Source organism: Onychostruthus taczanowskii, unplaced genomic scaffold (assembly GCF_017590055.1).
Source record: "Onychostruthus taczanowskii isolate IOZ18803 unplaced genomic scaffold, ASM1759005v1 scaffold9, whole genome shotgun sequence".
Taxonomy (NCBI): domain Eukaryota; kingdom Metazoa; phylum Chordata; class Aves; order Passeriformes; family Passeridae; genus Onychostruthus; species Onychostruthus taczanowskii.
Window position 1 is genome coordinate 1,841,413 of NW_024506993.1, and position 26,349 is coordinate 1,867,761.

A 26,349-nucleotide genomic window follows, 5' to 3' on the forward strand; every position below is an offset into this window, starting at 1 on the left:
AATTCCTGCCGGATGATCCCTGGCTGGGAAAGCCCTGAGCTGAAGGAGCTCAGGATTTCACACCTGCTTGGGCACATTTCACGTCTGGTTTGCCATCCAGGGCTGGGTGCCCAGGTGGGAGGCTCCTGGTGTGGCTCAGCAGGAGGAGCCCAGCACTGCCAGGAGAGCCCACAGCACACCTGGCTGGGTTTGCCCCTGAGCCCAGGGTGTGCCCACCACCCTGCTCCCCCCCTGCCCCAACCCTGCTGGGCAGCCCCACTCCTGAACTCAAATGAGGAGCAGGAACTGTGCTGTGCCAAGGGGAGCAGCCTCAGGGCAAGCAGCACATCCAGCCACAGACTGTGCCAGCAAGCACAGGGACATGGATGGGACCTCGTGGGGCTGACACTGCAGAGATTCCAGCCTCAAACTCCCCAAAGCCAGCTCCAAACACTCCAAAGCTCCTAGACCCAAACACCCCAAACCCAGCCCCAAACACCCCAACAGCCCCAAACACCCCAAATCTAGCTCCAAACACTGCAAAGCCCCCAGCCCCAAACACTCCACCCTTGGCACCACCCTCACCAGGAGAGCAGGTTAATTCAGTTTTGAAAATCAATACACCTTGATCCGTGACAGCTTTGACCTCAGCAGCTCTGTGCCCTGCCTGCTAAAGGAAGCTTTGTGTCATCGATCACCAACTCCTTTTGTGCCAAGGGGTGAAGCAAACAGCCCACAGAAAACTGCTTGGTAAGGGTCAGGGAAAGCAGCTAAAGCAGGCAGAAACTGGGTGTTCAATATTTGAATCATCTGGCTCTAAATGGACTTTTCTGCGGACTCAGACACACCACAGTCTCTATTTCAATGGACATTGCAGGCTGGGTGGAGCAAGATTAGACTTTCCATGGTAAAAGAACTGCTCCAAGAGATTAAAGCTTTTAAAGATAACAATTTCCTACAATTTCTGGCTTTTGACCTTTACTAATAGGACAGGGCTCTCCTCATCAATCCTAGTGCCAGATCATGTTTTGGGAGAGTGTCAAGGACAGTTTTCTCAGGTGCTGTGCAGGTGAAACAACCACACCTCTACACAGCCAACAACAAATCAACACCACAGAGGAGGATTTGGAAAGCTGGCTTTTGAATTAAAAAAAAAAATTATAAATTTGGCCAGTCTGAGAAAGCCACCTTCAAGTCAGGCATTAGAACTGTCAACTTAATTATTGCCCCCAAATAATTCCTGTTTGCAGGACACTGAGTAATGTACCAGAGCTGTGCAATTTGCAGTGGAGACTTTTATCTCCCGGGAATCTATTTGTTTTTAAACAATGGGTATTTAGAGCACTGCAGAGGAAAAATATTTGGTATTTTGGTTTTTTTTTGAAGTGCATCTTTATCAGCTTCTTGGCAGGGATGATTAAAAGCAGACGGAGACAGGATGGGCACCATGGGAATAGGAATCTCACCCCCAGCTCCTTGGGATTGAACACAGGCTGTTTCCTCATGTATTTGCAAGTCAATTTTGCAAAGCTATTAATGACAAATTTAGCTTTGATTGCTGAAAGTCCCTGGGTTAGTTAATGAAAGAAATGGTTACTTTATGACATTACCTCTCATTTTCTCTTAGGATGTCTTTTCCTTTCTTCCAAGAATAAGTAGGTCTGGGGGAGGCTTTGGGCTTGCACTCGATGATGACTTCACCACCCACTTTAACAAGAGTTAACTTCTTCAGCAGGGTTTTGGAAAAGTCTGGCCCGATGGCTGAAAGCAAAACCAACACAAACCAGATCAGAATTCCCTCAGGAAAAAACAAAATCAGACTCATTTGAGCTTTACAAAATTCCAGGGTTGTTTCTCACTTACAATTCCTAAATGATTGGACTTTATGAGCTAGTGAAGTCTGGATGGGGTAGAAAGACACCTGAGTGCTTCTTTCACTGCAAAAAATACTTGATTTGTTTAAAAATGTGTGCTCAGCTAAAAATCTGAGAAATCAGTAACCCCACCATGCACATCCTACTGGGACAGCACCCCTAGGAACCTCGTGCCTGAGGAGTATCAAGTATTTCCTTTTTCTGTGTCAGGATCATCCTTCTGTCAGGAAGGGAAGTTCTCACAAACACAGAAGCGTTATAATTAATCAGAAACGTTAATATTTCCAGAAAGGTTGACATTTTTATGCTTCCTATTCATAATTATTTCATAAATTGGGTTATTTATTTAAATTCTATAAAGGTGGGGGACACTGACATAGCCAGGTCCTGAACCAAGCAAGACAAGGCAAGACTTGTTGGCTCCAGGGCACAAAGAATCATCTTTTCCTGCCCCAGGGCACACTCCTGTGTTTTGTGACAAACACTCAGATATCCACTCAGGTGACCCCCAAAGTCCTGCAGCCTCTCTGCAGCCTGGGGAACAAGGAGATGCCTTGGCTTCTGATTCCTGCCTCAAAGGCTTTTTAATGATCCCTTGGCTCTGAGGCAGCTCTGGCAGTGAAATCCCCCAAGACAACCAGGAGTTTCATTGATATCAAACAGGACCATTCATTTTTTTAACACAGAAAGCTCAGAGCAGAAGGTGAGGCAGCTGAAGGGCTTTAGGAACAACTCCTGACAGGAGCTTGGCTTTCTGTTGGACCAGTGGCAGCAGTCTCTGCTCTCTCCATCCTTCCTGCTTCATCTGTGGATCCTCCTGCTCCAGCCCTGGATGTCCCCTGCTCCATCTGTGGATCTTCCTGCTCCATCCCTGGATCCCCCTGCTGCTCCAGCCCTGGATCTTCCTGCTGCATCACTGGATCCTCCTGCTGCATCACTGGATCCCTCCTGCTCCATTCCTGGACCCCTCCTGCTCCAGCCCTGGATCCCCCTGCTCCTGCTCCATTCCCTGGATTTCCCTTGCTCCATCTCTGGATTCCCCCTGCTGCTCCAGCCCTGGATCCTCCTGCTCCATCCCTGGATCCCCCTGCCCTCTGCATTGTCCCTGGCTCCCTTTTTGCTGTCCCAGGGGGATCAGAGCTGAGATCTCCCTGCCCTGCATCACCTCGATGCCCCCTGACAGGATCCAAAGCTCACCTGCAGCAGCTGGGAGACAAAACCCAGCAAATTCCCTTTTCTCAGGGCACCTCATCTGCCTCACTTCTTGTGGCTGTCATTCCTGCTGCCAAAGAGGAGAATAAAGCACAATCCCACACTGGAAATGGGATGGGCTTTATGATCCAATAGTGCCCCAGGTTCCTGCACCAGAGTTCAGTGATCTCTGAGCTGTTTTGTTTTCCACATTTAATCACAGGCAGGGACTTAATTCTGGTACTCAGAAACACAGGTATGATATTAAATGCTATAAAAGAGCCCTGAAACCAGCACTGGCTTTGTAAAACACTCCAGAATTAAAGGAGACATCCTGAGGACACTTCCCATCAATGCACTCAGAACCAAATGCATTATTATTTATACAATTGTTAATATATTATCACTTCTGAAATTAATTTCTCAGATGATTGTCCCAAATTGATAAACAAAAGAGATTTTTTGAGTAATCCTGTTACTCCCATCTCTGTAATAAAGAGTTTAGACTGGTTTTTTGTGAGTCATTTGCTGCATTTTCTTGCTCCTGTGTGAGACACAGGAGTTGCTCACTGTGGTTTTATTCCGTAACGTTCAACATGTCATCATTTGACATTTAGAAACTTTGGGCTCTTTTCTCAGCACTGCCACAACTTCCCTGTGCCACTTCAGGAGTAATGGGTTTAATTTATTCACACCTTTTGTTTGTCAAGTGATGATTTTAATGACCTTTTTTTCCCCACTCTAGGCCCATATTTCATTTTTCCAATTTGTTTTTTAAACATTTAACCTGAAAATTCTGTAAGACAAGACTGCATCTCAGTCTTCTACAATGTCCAGCACCACTGGATTCTGCTTTTATTTAAAGACTCCAGGCAAGATAATTGGCAACAATAATTGAGAAAAATCACTCTGAGTAAAGCTCAGTCTGTAATTTTCCATTTCTCTCTTTCACTTAATTTTGGTGTAAGTCTCACTTGAGATGATTAAATACCACCAGCAGCAAGTGCTTAACTTCAGGACCTTTTAAAACAACCATTTTAACACTCAGATCTGGTTAAAAGCTAAAATTCCCCAGGGAAGGCTCAGAATGTTGCCCTGCTTTGAAACTCTAGTGAAAAGGCAAACCTGCTGCTTTCCTTTCAAAACGTGCCAAGTTAAATCACAGATGCACAGGAATTTATCTGCAGGACACCATTTGGGTGCTTTTCCTGTGACAGACACAAACTGAGCTGCAGAACCCAAGTGAGATGTTGGCCAAATAAATATTCCTTGCCAGGTTTCTCAGACCAGACCCTCCAAAATCTGTTTTTTTGTGTGTGGACACGAGGAGCTGCTGGGCACAGGGACACCTTGGGAGTCCCCACCAACAAGGATTAAACCTTTCTCCTCTGAAAACATCTTCCTCCTTCCCAAAGGTCCTTTTTTACCAGGTTTTAAATAGACAAGAAAAGCATCAGTGGGTTTATTTCGATTTCTTTCATGTCCAATAAATCTCAGCATTGTGAAGTCTAATTTATTGAGCATTATCGTACCTTTCTCCAACAGTAACACAGACAATACTTCAAATGAATTTTTTTTTCTATGCAGGCATCTATCACTGATGATAAAAAATGACCAATAATTGAAAATCCCATAGCTGGAAAAAACCTCATGCTTTGTTCTTCAGGATAAATCAGAGAATGCTGCTATTGAACGTTTGGTTTGAGAGCAAAGAAACTTATTTTGTAATCAGGAACTATGTTTAACTCTTTGAAACTATATCCCTACGCTGAGCAGGGCTGCCTCTCGTTCAAGAAGATGGTTTGGGATTGAGTTGCAGCCTGGCAGGGACCCCTGGGATGGTCCCACCCCACCCCTGCTCACCCAGGAACAGCCACAGGAGGTTGCCCAGGGCCATGGCCAGTTGGATGTCGAGCATCTCCAAGGACAGGGATGTTACAATATCTCTGGACAATTTGTTCTAGTGTCCAACCAACCTCAAAGAAAGCTTTTTCTTATTTTAAGTGGCATTTCCAGGGTTTAAGTTTGTGGCCATTGCCTCCTGTCCTGGCATGGACACCTCTGAGAAGACCCTGGCTCTGTAACCTCTGTTCCCTCCTTTCAGGTATTTCCCCAATTGGATTCACACGAGCTTCTCCTGGTTTTATCTGGAAGAAGCAGAGAGCAGCTGTGCACAGAACTCTGGGGTGGAAGATGCTTTTCTTTGGGATGGAGGAATTTTGTTTGCTGTTAAATTGCTGAAAGGTCTCTTCAGACAGGAGTTTTGTCACCGTGTCCTGAGCAGAGTCACCTCTGCAGCCAGGACTGGGCACCCGGATGTTCTGAATGGCAATCTCTTCAGACAGGAGTTTTGTCATCGTCTCCTGAGAAGTCACCTCTGCAGCCAGGACTGGGCACCCGGATGTTCTGAATGGCAATGCTCAGGTTTCTCCAGAAATAGCTTTAACCAGCAGGAGAGGGAATGCACCTGCCAGCTCCTGGAGGAATGTGGGATGAAGTAAAAAACATCTGTTCTCTGCTCTCCACTGCCTCAAGTTTGCATTTCACGCCTCCCTTAGAAACAAACCGCCAAAGATCCGCTTATGCTTCAGAAACAAATCATCAAAGATCCCCTTCTGCTTCAGCTGCTGCAGCCTGGCAGAAGCACCTGGGCAGGGCTTGCTGTGGCTTTGGGAGGTCGGCAGGGCTCAGGGATGCGCACTCACCTATGACACTGAGCTCTGCGCTGGCAAAGATGACGCCGTGCCGGTTCTCCGCCACGCACTGGTACATCCCCGCGTCCGAGAGACTCACGTTGGGAATGGTGAGAGAGCCCTGCTCCAGCTGCACCCTGCCCTGGGGACAGCAAAACAAACTCCAAAATCAACGAGAACATGAGCAAGCCTCCTCAGAATGTGCACCCAGAGGTTGTCCTGCTGCGTTTTACAGCAAGGCGGACGAAACGAAGTAGCGGTAACGGGAGGAATTTGCATGCTGCGATTTATTTGTCTGCCAGCCAAGTTTATGTCAGGCTGGAGACTAAATGGTGAAACCAATATAGGAGCTGGTAAATGCAATTTAAATTGGAGGACCCTCCCTTGACCCCTCATTGATTTAATACCCAAAGCATTTAGATTAATATCCCTTTCAAGGAGATAAGCTTGAAGCAAGAAATGCACTTCTGTTCCACAGTGGCACATCACAGCCAAGCCCATCCTCAGAAACATTTAAAATAATGGTATTTCCATGGAATCACAGACTCATTGAGGTTGTAAAAGACCTCCAGGATCACTGTGTCCAACCTTTGACCAAAAACCACCATAGTAAGTGAACTATAACACATACAGGTCCGAGGTTGGAAAAGACCTCCAGGATCACTGTGTCCAACCTTTGACCAAAAACCACCATAGTAAGTGAACTATAACACATACAGGTGTTTCTTGGACACCTCCTTTGGCAGTTCCAGTGGAGAAATTCACACTTTCTATGGAGAAATTCCTTTATAGCAAGTGAACGATAACACATACAGGTGTTTCTGGGACACCTCCTTTGGCAGTTCCAGTGGAGAAATTCACACTTTCTATGGAGAAATTCCTTCTGATTTCCAACCTGACCTTCCCCTGGCACAGCTTGAGGCCATTTTGAGTGTATATGGCAATGCAGGCTGCTAAGACTGGTTGCCATCTCAGCCAGCGCAGACAGAAACATTTAAAATCTTCCACAGTTTACTAAAAACAATGTAAATGTTAATAATTTAATGATCCTTTACTTCATATCAGCCACTAACGTGATTTAAGAACAAGACCATCTGCCAGTGACCAGCGTGAAGCAACCAGAATTAGTGTGTGGAGTGAAAGACCAGGCTATCATTTGTCACCCTGAGGATATGGAGCTCGAGTTATCAATTCTAATAAGTACAGCAAAGTGTTCCCTCCCTCCCCAGGAGTTTGACATTAAAAAATAAAAAATCTAAAATAAAGAGCTATTGGTTTTCTACTTGGCCTTAGGACTGAAATGTAATGTTTGTGCAATTTTTGTCAGGGTTTGATCAAATCGGGGCTGCCATGTTCTTTCTCAGTAAGTGAAGGCAAAAAGTGCTGGCTGCTGTGAAATCAAGGCTTTGGTGACTTGGCTGAGTTTGTGGTGACAAGGTGGGATCATGGACAGGGTGATGACCCTCCAGGAGGGCTGGACAGATGAGCTGGTGGGAGGGGTGTAATTCCACAGTTCCTGCACAGGGACACAGCTCAGCAGGAGGAGTGGGAACACCATTAAACACCAGCAGGAACCCTGAGGTTTCATTATCACTTGAAGTTCACCTAAACATCATAAATTAAAGTAACTATTTTGGAGTGATCATTCTCTGGTGACACATTCCAAAATCTCATTCAGCCATTCCTTCTTCCTTGCAGCCTTAGGTTTTCATCATAGATCCTTCATTTTGGGGAGGAGAGCCCTGAATGCAGAGCTGTTGTGTGTCCTGCTTGTCCATGGCAGCAGCTCCTGGAGCTGGAGGGAGGTGCCACCAGGCATGGGAAGGAATGGGGGATTTTCTGTGAGGGTGGGTAGGCCCTGGGTGCCCAGGGCAGCTGTGGCTACCCCTGGATCCCTGGAAGTGTCCAAGGCCAGGCTTGGAGCAAGGGGTGGAACGAGATGACCTTGAAGATCCCTTCCAACCCAAACCATTCCGCGATTCCAGAGCACCCCCATCCTCCCTACCCCAAATCAACCACCCAGAGACCAGAGGGCTGGCAGAGCACCACAGCACCCCCAGCTCCCATCCCCAGGGGGTTCCAGCTGTGCCTACCTGTGGCAGCAGGGGCTCCCCGTCCTTGAGCCAGCGGTAGGAGGGCTTGGGGCGGCCGCTGGCGCGGCACTCCCAGGACACGCGCTCCTCGATGGCCGCGTGCACGTCGCGGATCTGCTGCGTCCAGCTGGGCTGGGCTGCAAGGCAAGCAGGGAGGGAAGCCTGGAGCCTGGGAGCTGCCAAACGGCCGTTCCTTCCCTCGTCAGAGCGTTGGACTTGATAACGTTGGGATTTCAGCTTTGATATTTTCCATCTATTTGTAACCCTGCGGTTCTTTAGTGTGTAACTCTAAACTCCACACCCAGTGGGAGCTGCTGCTTTCCCAGTTTGGGCAGACACAACAATTCCTCTCCAGGCCTGGCAGTCAAGGACACCTCACTGCCTCAGGCCCTGAGATGGGAACAAAAGTGAGTTGGGGGAGCAAACTTGGGGTCAATGACTTCATTAGCTGAAGCTGGAATTGGCAGATGAACCCCAATATGCAAATGGACCAAACTTATAGAAGTGTGAAAACCCATGACCCGTGGTCCATTTTTGGGTGCAGCCCCTGGGGGGCTTTGTCTGCCCTAAATGTACCTGAAGGCCCTTCAATAAATAGAACAGCTTTTTATTCCCTTAATTCTGTCTGGCCTCTGTTTTTAGGTAGCCCCAAAAAGGCATCCTAAGAACTGCTAAAGATTACTGTTCTTCCTTGAGTCCAGTGCTGCTTTCTGAAGGTGGCACTGGCCAAGATCAGAAGCTATTTTTATTTTACTTGTAGTGAAAACTGGAATTGGCAGATTAACCCCAATATGCAAATGGACCAAACTTATCAAAGTGTGCAAATCCTGACCCATGGTCCATTTTTGGGTGCAGCCCCTGGGGGGCTTTGTCTGCCCTAAATCTACCTGAAGCCCTTCAATAAAAAGAACAGCTTTTTATTCCTTAATTCTTTCTGGCCTCTGTTTTTAAGTAGCCCCAAAAAGGCATCCTAAGAATTGCTAAAGATTACTGTTCTTCCTTGAGTCCAGTGCTGCTTTCTGAAGGTGGCACTGGCCAAGATCAGAAGCTATTTTTATTTTACTTGTAGTGAAAACCCTTAAAAAAAAAAGAGAGTAGCTTCAGAAACCCTGCTCATCCTGCAAAAACAAAGCAGCAGTTACACACCTGGTCTTTCAAATAGAGACATTTCCCTCCTCAGGGTCTCAGCTATAACTTGGGCTTCAAAGGTCTAAAATTTAGCTTCAGACTTCAAAACATGCAATTTAGAACTAGTTCTGCATTGAAATTGAGGTTATTCCAGTAACTCTGCATGGTTACAGGCACTACTTCAGGTCCAGGCTCTCAGTCTTGTCTTGATTATGGCCAGATCTCCATATCTTGCCACAAGAAGTTAAAATGTTTGGACCCAATTATTGTATCAATGACTGAATAAACCTAGAAAGGCCACAAGCAGATATTGGAGACAAATTTTGGCAGAATTTGGTGAAAACTAGCACTGGCACTTTTCAGCCACTTGTGAGATTGTAATTTTGACTGTGTTTTACATAATTTTAGCAGTTTGTTTTTTTTAATAGAGTTTGAGTTTAGCCAGATTCTACTAAATTCCATTAAAATTGCCACAGGGTTTTGAAGACCACCCAAAACAAACAGAGACATTTCCCTCCTCAGGGTCTCTATAACTTCGGCTTCAAAGCTCTAAAATTTAGCTTCAGACTTCAAAACATGCAATTTAGAACTAGTTCTGCATTGAAATTGAGGTTATTCCAGTAACTCTGCATGGTTACAGGCACTACTTCAGGTCCAGGCTCTCAGTCTTGTCTTGATTATGGCCAGATCTCCATATCTTGCCACAAGAAGTTAAAATGTTTGGACCCAATTATTGTATCAATGACTGAATAAACCTAGAAAGGCCACAAGCAGATATTGGAGACAAATTTTGGCAGAATTTGGTGAAAACTAGCACTGGCACTTTTCAGCCACTTGTGAGATTGTAATTTTGACTGTGTTTTACATAATTTTAGCAGTTTGTTTTTTTTAATAGAGTTTGAGTTTAGCCAGATTCTACTAAATTCCATTAAAATTGCCACAGGGTTTTGAAGACCACCCAAAACCCAACTTCCTTAAGACTTACCCTTTGTCCAGATATTTCTACAATGTACAATACAATCTATTTAAGATCTCATTAGTACTAGTATATCAATATATCTATAATACTATTCAGAAAGTCCCAAGAGAGTTCTGATTTTTTTAATGGGCATTTGCCCTGTTTTGACATAAGAGCATCTGACTTAGCAGGATGGTATTACCAGCAGAGGTCTCCAAGAACCTGATTAATACTTTTGCCTGTGTAATCAGATAAAAGAAAAAACCAAAATTTCTCAAAGCCAGGTAACAACTTCATACATCTCCTTTGGATAGGGACAGGGGCCCAGACATGGGCTTGAAAGGGTAAATTTTAAAAAATCACATCAAAATGGCAAGTGGGCATGATTATACCCAAAAGAGGGTATGTCTGTGATGATGGGATGCTGAAAATCCAAATTCAGAGAGCTCAGGTTGTGTTTAACCCCACCCCTGGCACCCTGAACGTGCCTACAAAGCAGAGATGAGGTGGAGAGTTTCCCACAGCCCCTCACCTCCAAAAGAATTCCAAAAAAAAAAAAAAAAAAAAAAAAGTGAACTGAGCAACCTGGCAATGCAGAAGGGAAAGGAGAAGTGAGTGATGTTTATTTCTCTGGCTGCCCCTCATGCCCCTGTAATACTTTAAGCTTGTTTATTGTCTGTATCCAAAGAGATAGGAAAGGGAAAGCCTTTAAATGTAGGGAGATGAAAGTCAGTTCTGTCATCTGGAGTAAGAACTTGAACAATTCCGTCAAGCTGAGCAATTGCAACGGGTTCAGTGGCTCAAGGACATTTGCAAATTACTCATGAATTTACATATTTACTATTCTAACAGCATCTAACTCATCATTTTGAAGGGAATTTTATGATCCCATGAAAGGAGCTCTATAAAACCCACACACATCCATTTGCCTTTTTTATTTTTGCTGCGCTGTTTTAAAGATTTCCCATATGAAAACAAAATTAAAAAAAAAAACCAAAAAACCACCCAGACAAAACAACTGGAATTAATCTGCAAATCAAGAAAAGCCATGAATGGTAAGCCGTGCTCTGTAACCCGAGTGTGTGCTCCGGAAAAACAAAGATAACTCCCGTGGAGAGGAGGACAGAAAATTCAGAATTCATCCTCATTTCATACAGACTCCCCAGATAAGGGAAATAATAATTTTGCCCAAATAAGGGAAACCCTAATTTTCCCCAAATAAGGGAAATTCTCTCCAAAAGGCATTTTTTGGGGTGGTTTGTGGGTTGTTCATCCCAACTCCTGCCCTGAGTGCTGAGACTGAAACGTGCAGTGCTGGAAGCTGCCACCCCAAATGAAATTCACATCACCCTTTGGTACAGCACCCAGGAGCCACAGCCACATCCACACCACCCTAACCCCCTCAAGTGGTCTGAACTGGTTAAAGTTCCAAACCCCAAAGCCATTTGTGGGGAAGACAACTCCAAAATGAGCAGCACAGGTCAAAAAAAAAAAACATCTCAGCGAAAAGCTCCGAGCCGTTTGTTCGGCAGGAGTTCGTTCTCTGCTGCTCTTTGGGAGTTTTTTCTAATTAGGTCAAGCTCTCCTCTCAACAGTTCAGTGCAGAGAGAAGCTCTTGGCTTCATCTTGGGGAATACCCAGGGGTTGGCTCATGCTGCAAATATGTGTGAGCCAACAAAGGAGAGTGGCCACAACCTAATGGAATTTGGCAGGCGCCCACCGGGGATCAGAGCAAGGTAGCACAACACGAGATCTCAGGCATGATAATTAAAATAATTCAGATAAGGGGATGAAACCAGCTCCTCTCCACAACATTTTCTGGTATAGCAACGTTCTCAGAGATGATGACAAGGTTTAATTTGTGACTGGTCTAGAAAAGAGTCCTTTGGATCGTTTCGGCAGCGCTGACCAAAGAGAAATTATTTTACAGGAGATATTTTGGTCCTGCTTGGAGTACTTAAGATAGTACTGGCCTTGGAAACATCCTGGAGGAAAAATCTGGAAGCTGATTAAGAATTCATCTGAGTTGCAAGCAAAATTCATATGCTAAATCTATAAAGTGAAAGAAAAAGCTTAGAGATATAAGCATAATTCTTACATAAGGATTGCTTTAAAGAAAAATCCCCCCTCCTAGGAGATTTCTGGAGTTTGTACTCAGGGGACTGAAGAAAAGTGATGGAAATAGTGAGAAGAAAACATGTTTACCTTTGATTACCTTTCAGTCTTCACCAACAGAAAGTGGGACAGTTAAAACCAGGTGACTAGGAAAATATGCCCAAATATATTCTTACTTCTCTAAGACAAAAAAGTCCCGGGACAGTCTGTCCTTCACTGTAATAAATTAAAATGCAAAATAGGAACTGGAAATCATGTCCTAAAAGATACTTGAAAATGAAATGATGTGGCAGGTGATGATGCATCACCTCAGAAATGAGTAACAAACCCGCAGAAGTAAAGGAGAAATACGAGAAATAAACCAGAAATAAACCTGTAGGACTCTGCAATCGTCTGTAAGTTCAAAACAACCAAAAAGACTCAAGCAAATGAGGTGCTAATACATATCCAGAATCCAATTCTCAGCTGGTGTGTATTGATTTCAGTGTTCCTAAGCCAATTTCTAGCAGCTGATGACCTGGTGCAGGCTGTGCAATTCATCATTAATGGCAGATGAAAGGCTGAGTGACTCGTCCATTACCATCTCTATTCTAAGGAGATTGAGACTGAGCCCAGGATCAGAGCAGTCTAAAGACCAGAAAGCCAAGTGTAAGAAGCAAAATAAAAAAACAACCAGATGGGAAAAGCAGATGAGTAACTGGAAATAAAGAGTGCAGCCAGTGTGTAAGGCTTGTGCAGAGAAGTGCTCATCCTGCCCCTGATGGGGACACAGGGGCACAAACCCCTCAGATCCTGACTTATTTCCTTCCCAAAGGTCACAGGGGTGTGAAACCAGACCTCAAGTTGCCACTTTTCCTCTCTCTTCCTTTCCTTCCTCTTGGCCTCAAAGACTGTTTGAAATCTGTATAACTCCAAGGTGTGCAAATCCTGCACCAAACCAATCTGCTGGAATGCTGTGCCTTAAAAAAACCATAAATCTCCATTTGGCTGAGTCTTTGGAAACTCTACAAGACTGACCCTGCCAACCCAGCCTGGAGTTCTGCTTGGCACTAAAATATTAAACACCAGAGGAAAATCTGAAGGAGTTAACCCAGCTGATAAAAGCCCTTCAGTTGTCCCTTCCTCCCATTTACCTCCTGTTCTGCACCATTAGAGGATTTTTTCCCCAGTTTTTGTGGGCTGTGGGTGTTACAGGCACACCCACACCCTCCTCATGGGTTTAGGTATTTTCCATCCTGACACTAAACTGCAGCTGCTCAGGGGTGCAAGGGAGCTGTGGGGTGTTCCATGAGTAGCCTTCACATTTCATTTCTATTTGTGTTTCACCCTATTTGTATTTTTACTTCTCCTGCTGGAGAAATGTTTCTCCAAGTAACAATGATAACAACATGAGACTTTTTCTGAATCTCCAAAAATTGGATTTCTCTGGGAGCAGGGTTCCAGCAATCCCTTGGAAAAGGACAAGCTGATAGGAAACAATTCTGTGCTCTGAGCAGGAATGTGTTCTGTGTTCTGAATGCAAGACCTCCCTTGGGCAGCAAAGAATTCAAAACTCAGAGTTACTCCTCCCTGTACTAACTCTTACCTGTGTAAAAGGTGACAACAGGGTTTTCTAGTGAGTGATGTGAAAGAAAGTTAATAATAATATATTAATAACACAATAATAATGCACTTGCACTATGTACAGGAATTTTCTTGTCTTTTTATCAGTCCAGAAACTCACTTTATTCAAATTTTCAGCAAATTATTTGTGATTTGGGACCTAAACTGAGCAGACATAAAACTGCCTGATGTTCACTTGTGCAAATTTCCTTCATAGACTCCAGCCATAATGAAGAGCATAATTTGATTTACATCTGAGGCTGTTTTACAGAGTGGCATAAAGTGGCCTTTGCCCAAATAAAACACAGGCCCACTGATGAAAGGAGGATTCTTTTCACTGCAAAATTAAGGAGCCTCACAAATTCCTAGTGGGACTTAGATTTGAGAAGGATTTAATCTGAAAAGGGGCCCAGCCAATTGAATGGGTTTTGCTGAATATCTCAGAAAACGCTGCACAGAACTGTAATTAGTGACAGAGAAGTCTGTCTGTCTGCTAAGGCAGATGCTGCTGTGCTGACACTTTTGGAAAGCATTTGAGCTGCAATTTTTTCCTCCTTTCCTTGCCTTGCCAGAGCAGGAGAGGATGGGAGATGCTGGGGCAACACAGGTGATGCTGAGGCAGCACCTCCATCTGTGCTGGCTCCAGCTGAGCTGCTTTGGAGCTTGGATATTTCCCAGCGTGGATCTGACTGGAAAGCCAGGGCCAAATCCCATGTTTTGTGGCCAAATCCCAGCAAACAAACATTCTCAGTGGTGGGGCAGCTCCTCAGCCCTCCCCTGTGCTGTCACTCCCAGCCCCACGTTCAACCAGCAGCTAATTTTCATATTTTCTGTAAGTCAGGTGAAATATTTTGTTGGGAAGGGGGATCTCAAGATGTTGCATTGACTCATCAGAGTCAACATAGGGAAGCAGAGCCCAAGGAGCTCAAACCCAGGGATGGAGCAGCCTTGGGGTCACAAATACCAACAAAAGAAGATTGGGCTGAAACAGCATCTAAACTTACCATGAATTAAACATCAATAATAAATAAGCATCTCCTTGATGCTGGCATTATGAACAAAAAAGGCAATTTCTTTTTAAATTAGCTGGTTAAGGTAATCTGTTTACTGTACTTCTGCCAGGAAAAAAATAATTGTTGGCATTGCTGTTTGCTCAGGATATAAATCTTAGCCCTGCGGAGGGTTAGCAGATGCAAAATTTATGAGCAGCCAGATTAAAAATACAATCAGGTCAATGGGAGCGCATCCCAAAACACACAGCTGAGGGTGTGGAGAGCCCTGGGAGAATCTGGAGAAACTGGGAGAATCTGAGAGGAGAGAACCCTGGGTCCCGCTGGGGACCTCTCCTGCCTCAGCCATGGGATGCAGCTAGCACAGGGAAAAAGCTGCCAGGCCAGGAAGGCAGCACCAGCACTGAGAGCTGCTAAAAGGTGGAAAAGAAGAGGCTGAGAAGTCTAATTTGGTAATTCAGGATCAGGGAATATACTGAGTTGGTAGAAACCCACAAGGATCAAGTGCAGCTGATGGCCCTGCACGGGACAGCCCCAAGAATCCCAGCAGGAGCCTTTGCCAGGAATTAACCCGAGGCCGGGACAGCAGGGAGAGCAAGAGACCCAGCAGGGAAATGTGTCACTCAGAGTTCCATCAGTCAAGGAAACAGAAGTGAGCTCTGTAATTGCATTAACAGCACCATGTTTCCATGGGAAGGTCGATCCATCACGGGGGACTCAGCCCTGGAAGAAGTGTTTGGGGAGAGCAGTGAAACACAGCCTGCTGCAGGGGCCCAGAGAGCAGAAAATGCAGCAAGAACGGACCTTGCACGTTTAATTAACCTTTTCTGCTGCAACAAGGGTGTCAAACCACTTCAGTGTCACTGATATGCTAAGGGAGGAGAAAATAAACTCTGATACAAGAGTGAAACACAGCAGAAGTCAACCCTCCCTGGCAACTTCCAGCAGCACACAGAGAAGCTGACAACGCTGGGTTTTCTACAGTGAGCAGGCAAATTTGAAGTTCCATTTCTTATTTTATGCCATGCACAGAGGCTGCTAACTGGGTTTAAAGGAGTGGAGATGTTAGGGCCTCAGTGTGACCTGCAGAGCACATCAGTGCAGGTGGGCAGCACCTCTGATAACCCAGAGCATGCTGAGCCCCCAGTGCTTTGGGCTGCAGGGACTTTAAATCCCACCCAGTGCCACCCCTGCCATGGCAGGGACACCTCCCACTGCCCCAGGCTGCTCCAGCCCCAGTGTCCAGCCTGGCCTTGGGCACTGCCAGGGATCCAGGGGCAGCCCCAGCTGCTCTGGGCACCCTGTGCCAGGGCTGCCCACCCTGATGATAAAAAATTTCTTCTTCAAGTCCATTCAAACCTGCACCTTTCAGCACCTCCAGAGCATTTCCCTCTCCAGGCAGCAGCTCTGACCTTGCAAAAGCAGCTTGAAAGCTCTGCCAGCATTACAGGTGTATTTCAACAACGAAATACCATTTCTCATAGTAAATAATAAAGAAATTCTTTCCCCCAACTGTTTGTATAAAAGTTTACAATAAGTTACTTTCCCTTAAAAAATTCTGCTGCAAAACTCCAGAGCCCAAAGTACAGAATGCAAGTTGGGTTGTTTGGTTTTTTGTTTTTTTTTTTTTTTTTAAGAGATCTATTTTCAGTACTGGCTGCAAAACACAAGTTACCCTAAAAAACCCAACCAGTTCCCTGGAAAATCACCATCCTCAAGACAAGAAGGATGACGTTTTAGTGAATTACCTTTAAAACCTGCAGCAGGGGAGGCGCCTGTCTGCCACCTCTCCCTGGGGAATTCCTCCTCTCCCAGGGAAGAGATGGAAAGAGTTCCCAGCATGACAGACTGAGAGCAGGACACTCCTCTTCCCAAAAACCCTCGGGATTCCCTGCTGAAATGCCACAATGGGTGTGAAAAGCAGCAGGAGCCACAGTGGCAGCTTTTGTGTAGGATCCAGAGTGGTAAATTCATTACAATAATGAGATTATAACTCGATATATGCTATGGTGGGCGTGTTCCAAAGGCTCCATTTGCTGCTTTCCAAGGAAGGCAGCTCTGGCTGTGGGTACAGCAAATCTGTACAACTGATGAGTCTTTTAATTTACTCTCCACATGGGGAAAACCAGGAGACAAACACAGCACAGAAAAAGGAACCTTTAAATCATCTAATTAAAAAAATTAAAACCCATTCAAATCAACCCCAGATTCTTTCCTTAACATGAAAACTTCCACTTTGTTCTTGTTCTTTCGCTCCTTTTCAATGTTTTCTCATTTTATATTTCCCTCAGTTTTAAAAGGAGAAATGTTTACTTGAAATTCACTTTGTTCTTGTTCTTTCACTCCTTTTTAATGTTCTCATTTTATATTTCCCTCAGTTTTAAAAGGAGAAATGTTTACTTGAAATGGAAGCCCCCAAAGTTCTGATTTCTAAATGAAATTTCTCTCAGAGATATTTCCAATTTGAAAACATCCCTACTTAAAAAAACCCCAAAACTTACATTACCCACCAAATTCAATTCAGTTTGGCCAGAAGGGTTGGCTCCCAAACTCTTTTTCTGTGGCAAAGGTATTATAAATCAAAAACCATTTTCCTCATCTCTGGAGTTCAACCCAATCTTCCCTGCTGACAGGAGCTCAGGAGCATTTGGGGGAGAAAACTCGGAATTTTTGTCCATATTTTCTCTGAACAACATGGGATGGAACCAGGGGAGCAACACAACCAGGATTTTTTGGATGCTCTGGAGGTCTCTGCCCATCTGTTGGGTGTGGAACCTGCAGCTTCTCCTCTCCAAAACATCTCCAACAGGACTTTGGTACCAAACCCAGCCCCTTGTGCCCCTAAATCCCCTCCTTGCAGCTCCCACTCACCTCTACACAGGCAAAGCCACACTTCCAGTTTGCTTTGTGGGCTGTTCCCAGCAAAAATTTGGGGATGGGCAGCAGGATCAGAGGGATGAACGCCTCTTCTATTTAACAGAGCAGGCCTAGGAGGCTGAAATTTGGCATTTCACAGTGCCTAGCTCAAGGGCTGTGATTGCAGCCAGGGAAGAGCAGTTGCAGAAAGCCTTGGAGGGGAGAGGGCTCTGCCCTGACACTGTTAAATCCCAACTCCCCCTGTTCTTCAATCACTGATCCACTTGAAAGCTGTTCTTAATTGGTTATCAGCAATTAACATTTATCCACAAAAGCTGGGGCAACACCATACATCACAAATTCCAAGCTGTAACACGAGGATGCTCCCCCAGATTTCCTGCCTTACCCTCCCAGCCACGAGAAGGAAAAAGTCCTTTTCTAAGCATTTCCAGCACGTTTCCATGCCAATGTCCTTCTGGGGATGTGTTTTTGTTCCAGCTGCTCTGATTCTCAATTAATATGCACCATTCAGCCAGGTTTTATTTCAAATTACACCCTTCTCGAGATGTGCCATTTGAAAAGAAAGTCATTTCAAAAATATCCTGGCGAAATTACGTCCTCGCAAAATATTTACTGCAGATTGCACCGACTGCATTAAAAAAGCCCTGAAAGCGGGCAGCCTGCTTACCATAAAACGTCAGCTGTCCCCGTGCCACGTTTTTGCCTCTGACATTTTCAGCCACGCATTCGTAGAGCCCGGCATCCTCCTGCTGGAAGTTGGGGATCTCCAGGAGCCCGCTGGAGCGGTGCCTCCGCGCCTTCCTGGGCAGCTGCTTCCCGTCCGCCCTCCTCCAGCTGATGGTGGGCACCGGGCTGAGCAAGGGAGAGAAAGCACAATAACACAGGCAGAGGGAGCCATGGTCAGAGTGAGGGGCCTGGCACAGGGTCCAGAGGGGTTTTATTATGGGTGGGTTATGTGGAACATAAACGGGAATGTGTTTATGGCGGTGTATAAGGAGGAGACACCTTATTATTAAAATGCTGGTTTGACCCAGCTGAATTTGGGGTTCTGCTGTAAAAACACATCCATTTGAAGGTGGGGAGGCCCTGGCAGGGGTTGCCCAGAGAAGCTGTGGCTGCTCTAAAAGTGCCCAAAAGTCGGGGCTTGGAGCTGCCTGGGATGGTGGAAGGTGTCCCTGCCCACAGCAGGGGTGGTACTGGATGGGATTCAAGGTCCCTTCCAAACCAAACCATCCATTTTGTGATGATTTTCCTGCCAGTCCCAACATTTTGGAAGTGTTGGCAGTGTTTACTCCAGAAAGAAGAGTCCCCAAGCCCCGTGGCTGCTCTGAAGACTGGCCACAAGTAATTCCTGCTGAGGGAAGTGGGTCGTCAGGAACTGCTGCAAACCCCACAAACCCAGCACCACCAACGTGAGGAGCTGCAGGAATAATAATTAATAATAATAATGGATCCAAACTTACTTGCCCAAGGCAAAGCACTCCAGTTTCACCGTGGTGCCTTTCGCAGATGGAACAGTTTCTGGGAACTGCACTTCTATTTTGGGCTCGTACTCTCCCATCACCCCTGGGAACATAAAGGAGATGCTAAGGCTTGGTTGAATTTCAGCAGTAAATTCACAAGTGTTCCCGTGCTAGCACAGAGCTGTTCTATACATCATTACTTGCCCAATTAATCCATTCATTTTAAACATGGCTTGTTCCTAACAGCCGTGGAGTGTGGGCTCTTTTCCCATTTACTGCCAGAGGAGAAGCTGAACCAACTCTCCACACCATCTGCCAAAGATTAAAATCTCTTCATGGCTCTGTTACTTTTTGCTTTTGAATATGCAGGATTTTTGCAGGTAACTTGTGAAATAAAGGGAGCAATAATCAGGGAGGTTCAGCATCTTCTAGAAATGGAACGTGGAACAAACAGCCATTAGGAAAAAAGTTTTAAAATCCCTGGAGTTAACACAGATATTTCTATTAACTTCCAGGATTTCAATGCACGGAGATCTTCTACTCCTCGGGTAATTTCTTTATTTTTTACTGCCCCAGTAAATCACGGAGCGTGGCAGCCTCTTTATGAAATTGTGTTTAAAAATTTGTGCACATAAAAAGGCCATTATACCCCTGACAAATGGCTCCATTTCCAGCCACTGCACTGTCTTAAACCCAGCACATATAATTCTTCCAATAGTGATTATCAGCTAATTGATGATTGCAGTTCCAATCTCAACAGTGCGGCACTTCCTGGATGGTGGCCAAGGCAGGAGAGGAGCTGGGTCAGCCCTGGAGAATCCCAAAAATCCAGAAATGAGCTAGCAGAAGCCTGCAGTGACACTGGGGCACGTCAGAGCTGCTGAGGTTGGCCTGTGATTGCTGACTGCTCTTGCTTTTCACACTGGATGCAAGAAAATCCTGTTTTTTTCCTTTAATTTTCCAGAGATGAAGCTGGAAATGCTGAGTGTGAGGCTTACACCAAGCCCACCTCTGCTTGCTGACCTGAATGTTCCCTGTTCTGATGCAAGAGCAGGTTATGTCATCTTTCTTCCAACACATTAATTGCAAATAAATGTTCAACAAAGTAGCTGCTGCACAGCCTCTGTTGTCAAATGTAAATGCATTTATTAAAAATATGGATACTCTCCCCATATTCGTGTCCTGCCCAGCACACGAAACAGGAAATCTGGGATTCCCTGGTGACATTCCAGCATTTACAAACCATACAAACAAGAATTATGTAGCATGTCACACACTGGCCCTCTGCATGTTAACACTGCACCCTCCAAAGCTCAAAATGCTGTTTTCCCAACTGGGACCTGCTAAATTTTTGCAATCTTGCCTAAATTTCTCCAAAACCTGTGCTGAATATTTGCTGGGTGAGCTTCAATCAAGCCAAGAACTGCCCTGTGGTCTCCAAAGCAGCAGCTGATAGAACTTGTGGAGATCTTTTCCCCCTTCTCTTCACTCAATTTTTCTTTATTCCCATTTCATTGCCTTGGGCTGGGCCTGGAGAGCTGAGAAATTCCAGGGGGATAAAACCCCCCAGTGGGGTGGGAATGTTTCCCTGGGGCTCTGGGACACCAACTACAGCCACCACTCCCCTCAGCCCTGCAGCTCTGGCCTCTCCCAGCCTCACTGTGAACTCCATCCACTGAAAAATCAGGATTTGCACCTGGAAAAATCGGGATTTGTACCTGGCAAAACCACAAGGCTCCAGCTGCAATGACACCCTGCCTATCTCCACAAATATGTACAGGGTATGAAGTGAGTCCTGCTGTCTCCTGTTTATAGCAGCAACATCAGAGCAGTTGAGACATCTCCATCCTGAATCCAAGATCATTTCCATGCAGAAAATCCTCATTTTTCCTGCTGTTCCTGGGTGATTGAACATCTGACTTAGCTGTGCAGGTGGCAGGGATGGAGGAGGAAATAAAGGGCTAAAGCAGAGCCTGGGTTTGTGGCTTGGAGAGCACTCCCGGTGTCAGGGCACATCAGCTGCTCCATGTGCTGGCATTTCAGAGGCTTTTGTGTCTTTCTTCCAATTTCAAAGCTTAAAAACGTGTTTTTTTGTTTTTTTTTTTTGGCTGAAAGTCCCAGGAATTCAGGAGGAGGCTAATTTGTCTGAGGATTTGATATGCATTTCCTGACAACACCTGTGAAACGTTGCAGTTTAATTGGCCCATACAGCTGCTGCTGATGGCAATTTTATTCCAGGACTATTTTGGTCCTTTCCCACTGTTACTGTTTCAATCCTGGCGTGGCAAATCCCACATTTTAAAGAGAAATAGGGAAGCAGCATCTCTCAACATCTGGATGGTCCCAGCAGGTTTTGGAGTGGCATGGGGCAGCCAGAGCTGTGCCAGGGCCTCCCCACCCTCACAGGGAACAATTCCTTCTCCATCTATCCCTGCCCCTTCAGTTTAAAGCCACTTCCCTTTGTTCTATCACTGCACCCTTGTACCAAGTTCCTCTCCACCTCTTCCAGTAGGGCTTGAAAAAAAATTCCTATTATTGGTATATTAAAAAAGATTATTTCATAACTGCAATTGTTAGCACAAGGCAAATTTAAACACTGCTCTCTGCCATCCATGTCATGGCTCACTGTGGACTCAGAGGGACAGATTTGCTGCTGCTGTGTTTGTGGGAACACAGAATTCCCTGAAAGGGAGGGCAGATATGGAGCAGAGCTGGAAAAGCAGCACCTCCACCCCTCCCAGTCCAGCTGTGACAATTCCTCATCACCAGCAGCATTTCCCACTCCATCCACAGGGATTGTGTCAACCTGATGGGCAGGAGGCTGCAGTACAGAGCCTGCATTTTCCAAGCAAGGAATTTTTGTCAAATCCCACGAGGTGACAGTGGATCTTCTTCCAGGAGAAGTTGCTAACATTGCATTTCTATTCCTGGAACAAATGTCCCAACTGTTAGCCTTTAAACAGAGACATTTTAATTAATTTTAATTGGAAATTAACATGCAAATATATTTTTCTTATCTGCTCCAAAATGATAATGATACAGATCAATTGTCTGTATAAATTTAGAAATCCTCTTTTGCTTTCTTCTCTCCCTTTTTGTATTATTCCACAGACCACTAATAATAGCTCTAATTCTGCTGGGAAACACAGGCTGAGCTAACAGTTACCGAAACAACAAAGTGCCCTTGTTCACTTTTGGGCTGCATAAAATGAGAAAAACTGCTATGTCCAGACTCTAAAATCTATTTTGTTTCCTGTCTTTGGCCAACTCCCACTGGGTTTTTCTTTTGTAATTACTGCCTGACTCTCAGAGTCGCTCCAGCAGTGGGGAGAACAGCTTTGGCTGTCCATGAGTCTGAGCCCCAGCTCCAGCATCACTGAAAAACTGTGAGAGGGGGAAAACTCTTCATGTCCTGGATTGCCAAGCAAATTGGATTCTATTTGCCATCTGGATGGCATTGTCTCCTGTTAAGGGGGCAGTTTTCTTTATCCCTTCCATAGCCACTCCTCCCTCTGGGGGACATCTGCTGATAACAGGCTGTTGAATGTCACTGCATGGCTGATAAGAACTACAGAATCCTATTGGGAGATGTGAGCCCAGAGGGAGGAGCCAAGCATTCCTTCCTGGATATAATCTGAGATTCTAGAACACCAGCACGGCTTCTCCACTGGATTTCCCAGAGGAACAGCAGCTGCCTCTTCTTCCATTGGATCTTCAGAGGAAGACTCCACCCTTGTCTAGGATCCCTGCTCCAGCAGAACCACCCCTGACACTGCAGGAGGGCTGCAGCCACATTTCCAATTGGATTGCTCCCAACACCCTGACCAACAGGGTGTCAGGCTGTGTTCTGACTCTGTCAGTGTTGTTTTGGTTTATTGCATTGTTTATTTTATCTTTTTATTTTCTTCCCTAATAAATAACTGTTATTCCTGCTCCCATATTTTTTGCCCGAGAGCCCCTTAATCTAAAATTTATAACAATTGACAGGGAGGGGATTTACATTTTCCATTTCAGGGGAGGCTCCTGCCTTCCTTAGCAGACACCTGTCTTTCCAAACCAAGACACTCCAACAGAAACATTTCAGCCAATTTTTACTTTCTGGGCGACTTCCAGCCACGAAAACACAGCAAAGCCACCGGGGGCAGCTGGGGAGGGTCCTACCGTCGTTCCTGAGGACGAGGGGCGTGGGTGGCCCCAGCACCTTGCTGTTGGTCACGGTGTTGGTCACCACGCAGGTGTAGTTGCCCACGTCTGAGGTCTCCACCTTGGCGATGTACAGGTTGCCGGTCTCCTGGGACACGAAGCGCCGGTTGTCCTGGTGCACAAAGGTGGGGTACTCGTTGAAGATCCAGGCGTAGGTCAGCTCTGCAAGCACAAGGAACCCGCTGTGAGCAGGGAAAAATGGAGACAGCACAGCCCATGGAGTGAGCCCCATGGCTGCTGATGGCCTGGTGGATTGCACCTTTTTGTCTTCTCTATATTCCCTGATGCCCTTCTGGTTTTTAACTTTTTATCTTCTCTATATTCCCTGATGCCATTTGGTTTTTTCACCTTTTTTTCTTCTCTGTATTCCCTGATGCCGTTTTGGTTTTAACCTTTTTTATCTTCTCCATATTCCCTGATGCCATTTTGGTTTTTTCACCTTTTTTCTTTTATATATTCTCTGATATATATGTTTGGTTTTTGGTTTGTTTTTTTACATGCTCTGTTTTGGTTTCTACTTTTTCTTCTTTCATATATTCTCTAATGACGTTTTGGTTTTTACCTTTTTATCTTCTCTATATTCCCTGATGCCATTTTGGGTTTTACCTTTTTTTCTTCTCTGTATTCTCTGATATATATGTTTGGTTTTTGGTTTGGTTTTTACCTTTTCTACTTCATATATTCTCTAATGCCCTTTTGGTTTTTTACCTTTTTATCTTTTCTATTTTCTGATCCTCTATTGGTTTTTACCATTTTTTACTTCTTATATTCTCTGATGCCATTTTGGTTTTTTTCTTTCCTACATTCTCTGTATTCTCTAAACATATATTTTTTACCATAGCTTATGTTCAGTGCTTTCCTAGGTAGAGAGACAAAACAAATTCCAGGATCCCTGTGTTGTCCTGGCTCTCCTTAGAAACCAAGGCTGAAAACGGCTTTTTGAGACAAATTTTTGTGCCTGGATCTCATCTGAGGGGGGAGAATTTAGAACTGGGGGCATTAATCCACTGGGCAGGTTCCTAATTGGGGCGTTCTTGTCAGATAAGCTAATTTGCAGAATCTATAAAAATTGTACAGAAATCATGAGCAGGGTGCATCCTCAGCCTTTTCCACCTGCTGAATTTGTGCACTTAAGGCTCCTTACATCAAGGTGCCCCTTTTATCACCCTAACTGTGTCTGGCTCGTATTTTTAGGACCAGAGGAAAAGGCATCACTCCAAATGCAAATTTCCAGCTGTGATGCTTCCAATCCCACACACAGATCTGATATTCCTGCTACTCCTTCAAATTCATCCAGAATAAAATGCATTTCACAGGAATCTCACCTTTTTGTTGTGAACACTCCAGCCTGCCCATGGCTTTGCTTTCATCCTCCCTAATTAATTTTTTTTCCCCCCTTAAAGCCAGTTGTGAGGAGGATGTGCCGAGTTGTGTTATCACCCACTGGATGCTTTATTCCTCAGGAATTTCTGAATCAGCAGAAAACTGAACACTAAATTAAGCAGCTGTAATCTTCTCTGTGACTAATTAGACAGGGCTCTGTGTTTTATAAGGCGTCTTTGGAAGTTATTTGAGCCATAAAGAAGAAGTGAGAGACGTTGCAGAGGCTGTGAGTGAGGTTAATGCAGTCTAACCCTGTTTTATCTGCCTGAGCCAAATGCCCAAACACACTCAAAGAGCCTGGAGTGGATACAAGACTGCTGCAGTTTTCTAAGGGAACACTAATTATACTAAAAATCACATTCTTGTTTTAATACTCTAATGAGTTGTGGTTGTAATTGACCTCAGCTACCATTAGGTACTTTGGAAAATATATTTTGCCCTCACGTCCCACTGTTCCCAGCCAGAAGAGGCTGAATGCAGCCTTTTGGCCTTTATTTATTTATTTGAAACAACAGGACTCAAAAATGCCTGCCTAGACTTTTAGAAATGTATGATAATTCTGTTTATGAGGGAATATCTAATCATCATATTTACACATGTGCATCTCATTAGAAGGAACCTCATGCTGATGTCAAGAGGATACTCAGAGCAAACAAGGTACCATTCCCAGCCAGCTTATTATTTTTTCTGCAAGTAGTTAAGTTTGCTGGTTTTCTTTTTTTTTTTTTTTTTTTTTTTGTTAAATTTACTCTTGGTGAACAATTATCTTGCTCCTCCAGAAGCAGCCAGCATCAGGCAAATAAACATCCCTGCCCTGGGATGCACAGAGGCACAGAGGTGTTGAAATTGGAGTGACTCCTCACACCAAGTTTTCCACCAGAGCCCCCTGAGCTCTGCAATTCACAGAAAGTGGAAATGGTGACCTGACCACAGGAAAACAGTGGGGAGGGAATTTCTGGATCAATCCCTGTGCCTCCCATTCTCCCCCAGGAGGTCTTGTAGGTATAATTGCACCCCAGAAAGAGCTCCTGCTTTTCTCTGCGAGCCAGTATCACTATAATTGCTAAAAGCCTTCTAATTTCCAGGTTAAATATTTTCATTGTAGTCTGTGGTTCTGTGCTTGTGGGCTAATGATGCCTTTGGCTTAAGGAGTTCTCATCTCTTTGCTGGTGAGAGCCACTGAGAGCCCTTGTGCTGGCATTTTCAGGACTTTCCAGCCCTATAATCATTGTAGGAGCTTTTCCCAGGCTCTGCCTCAGTTAAAAAGTCTGGGATAATTCTGTCACTGGAGCTGAGGGCCAGCTTGGGAGCCCTGGGCAAGAGGAGCAGGTCTGACCAAAGAGAGAAACAAATGGATGAGCTGGGATCCCTCCAAACTGGTTGAAGGAAGTGAATGAGACCCATTTCTAGAGGGCAAAACACTGATATCCCCCCAAAGCCAACTCCAAACTCTGCTAATTTGGCTGTATAAAACTGAGGAACACAGTAAAGGTCTGAATGTGCAGCTCTGCTTTCCTATCAATGTCAGAGAGATCCAACTGCCCAAATGACACAGAACTGGACATTAGGAGCAGTGCACTATTGCTATATAAAATTTAAAGATATTTAAGATATACTGCAATATAATATTTAAGGGTTGTAAGGGCTGGGTAAGCAGGGCACAGGAGGCTGGGCAAGAGGAGGAGATCTGATTAAAGACAGGAACAAAAGGGATTCCTCCAAAACAAAGAACCCAGTGCAGAAGGGACTAAAGGAGACCCATTTCTAGAGGGCAAAAAAT

General features: G+C 45.0%; 1 protein-coding gene across 1 annotated transcript in view; it reads right to left on the reverse strand.

The window, feature by feature from the left end:
- CNTN4 (contactin 4) overlaps positions 1 to 26,349 on the reverse strand; it is a 132,356-nt gene that overhangs the window by 46,688 nt on the left and 59,319 nt on the right. Inside the window, exons 5-10 of the mRNA XM_041425712.1 lie at positions 23,145 to 23,348; positions 18,984 to 19,086; positions 18,188 to 18,372; positions 7,831 to 7,967; positions 5,750 to 5,879; positions 1,590 to 1,740 (exon numbers count right to left, since the gene is read on the reverse strand). Of these exons, the coding sequence (XP_041281646.1) occupies positions 1,590 to 1,740; positions 5,750 to 5,879; positions 7,831 to 7,967; positions 18,188 to 18,372; positions 18,984 to 19,086; positions 23,145 to 23,348 (910 nt within the window). The remainder of the gene's footprint in view (positions 1 to 1,589; positions 1,741 to 5,749; positions 5,880 to 7,830; positions 7,968 to 18,187; positions 18,373 to 18,983; positions 19,087 to 23,144; positions 23,349 to 26,349) is intronic.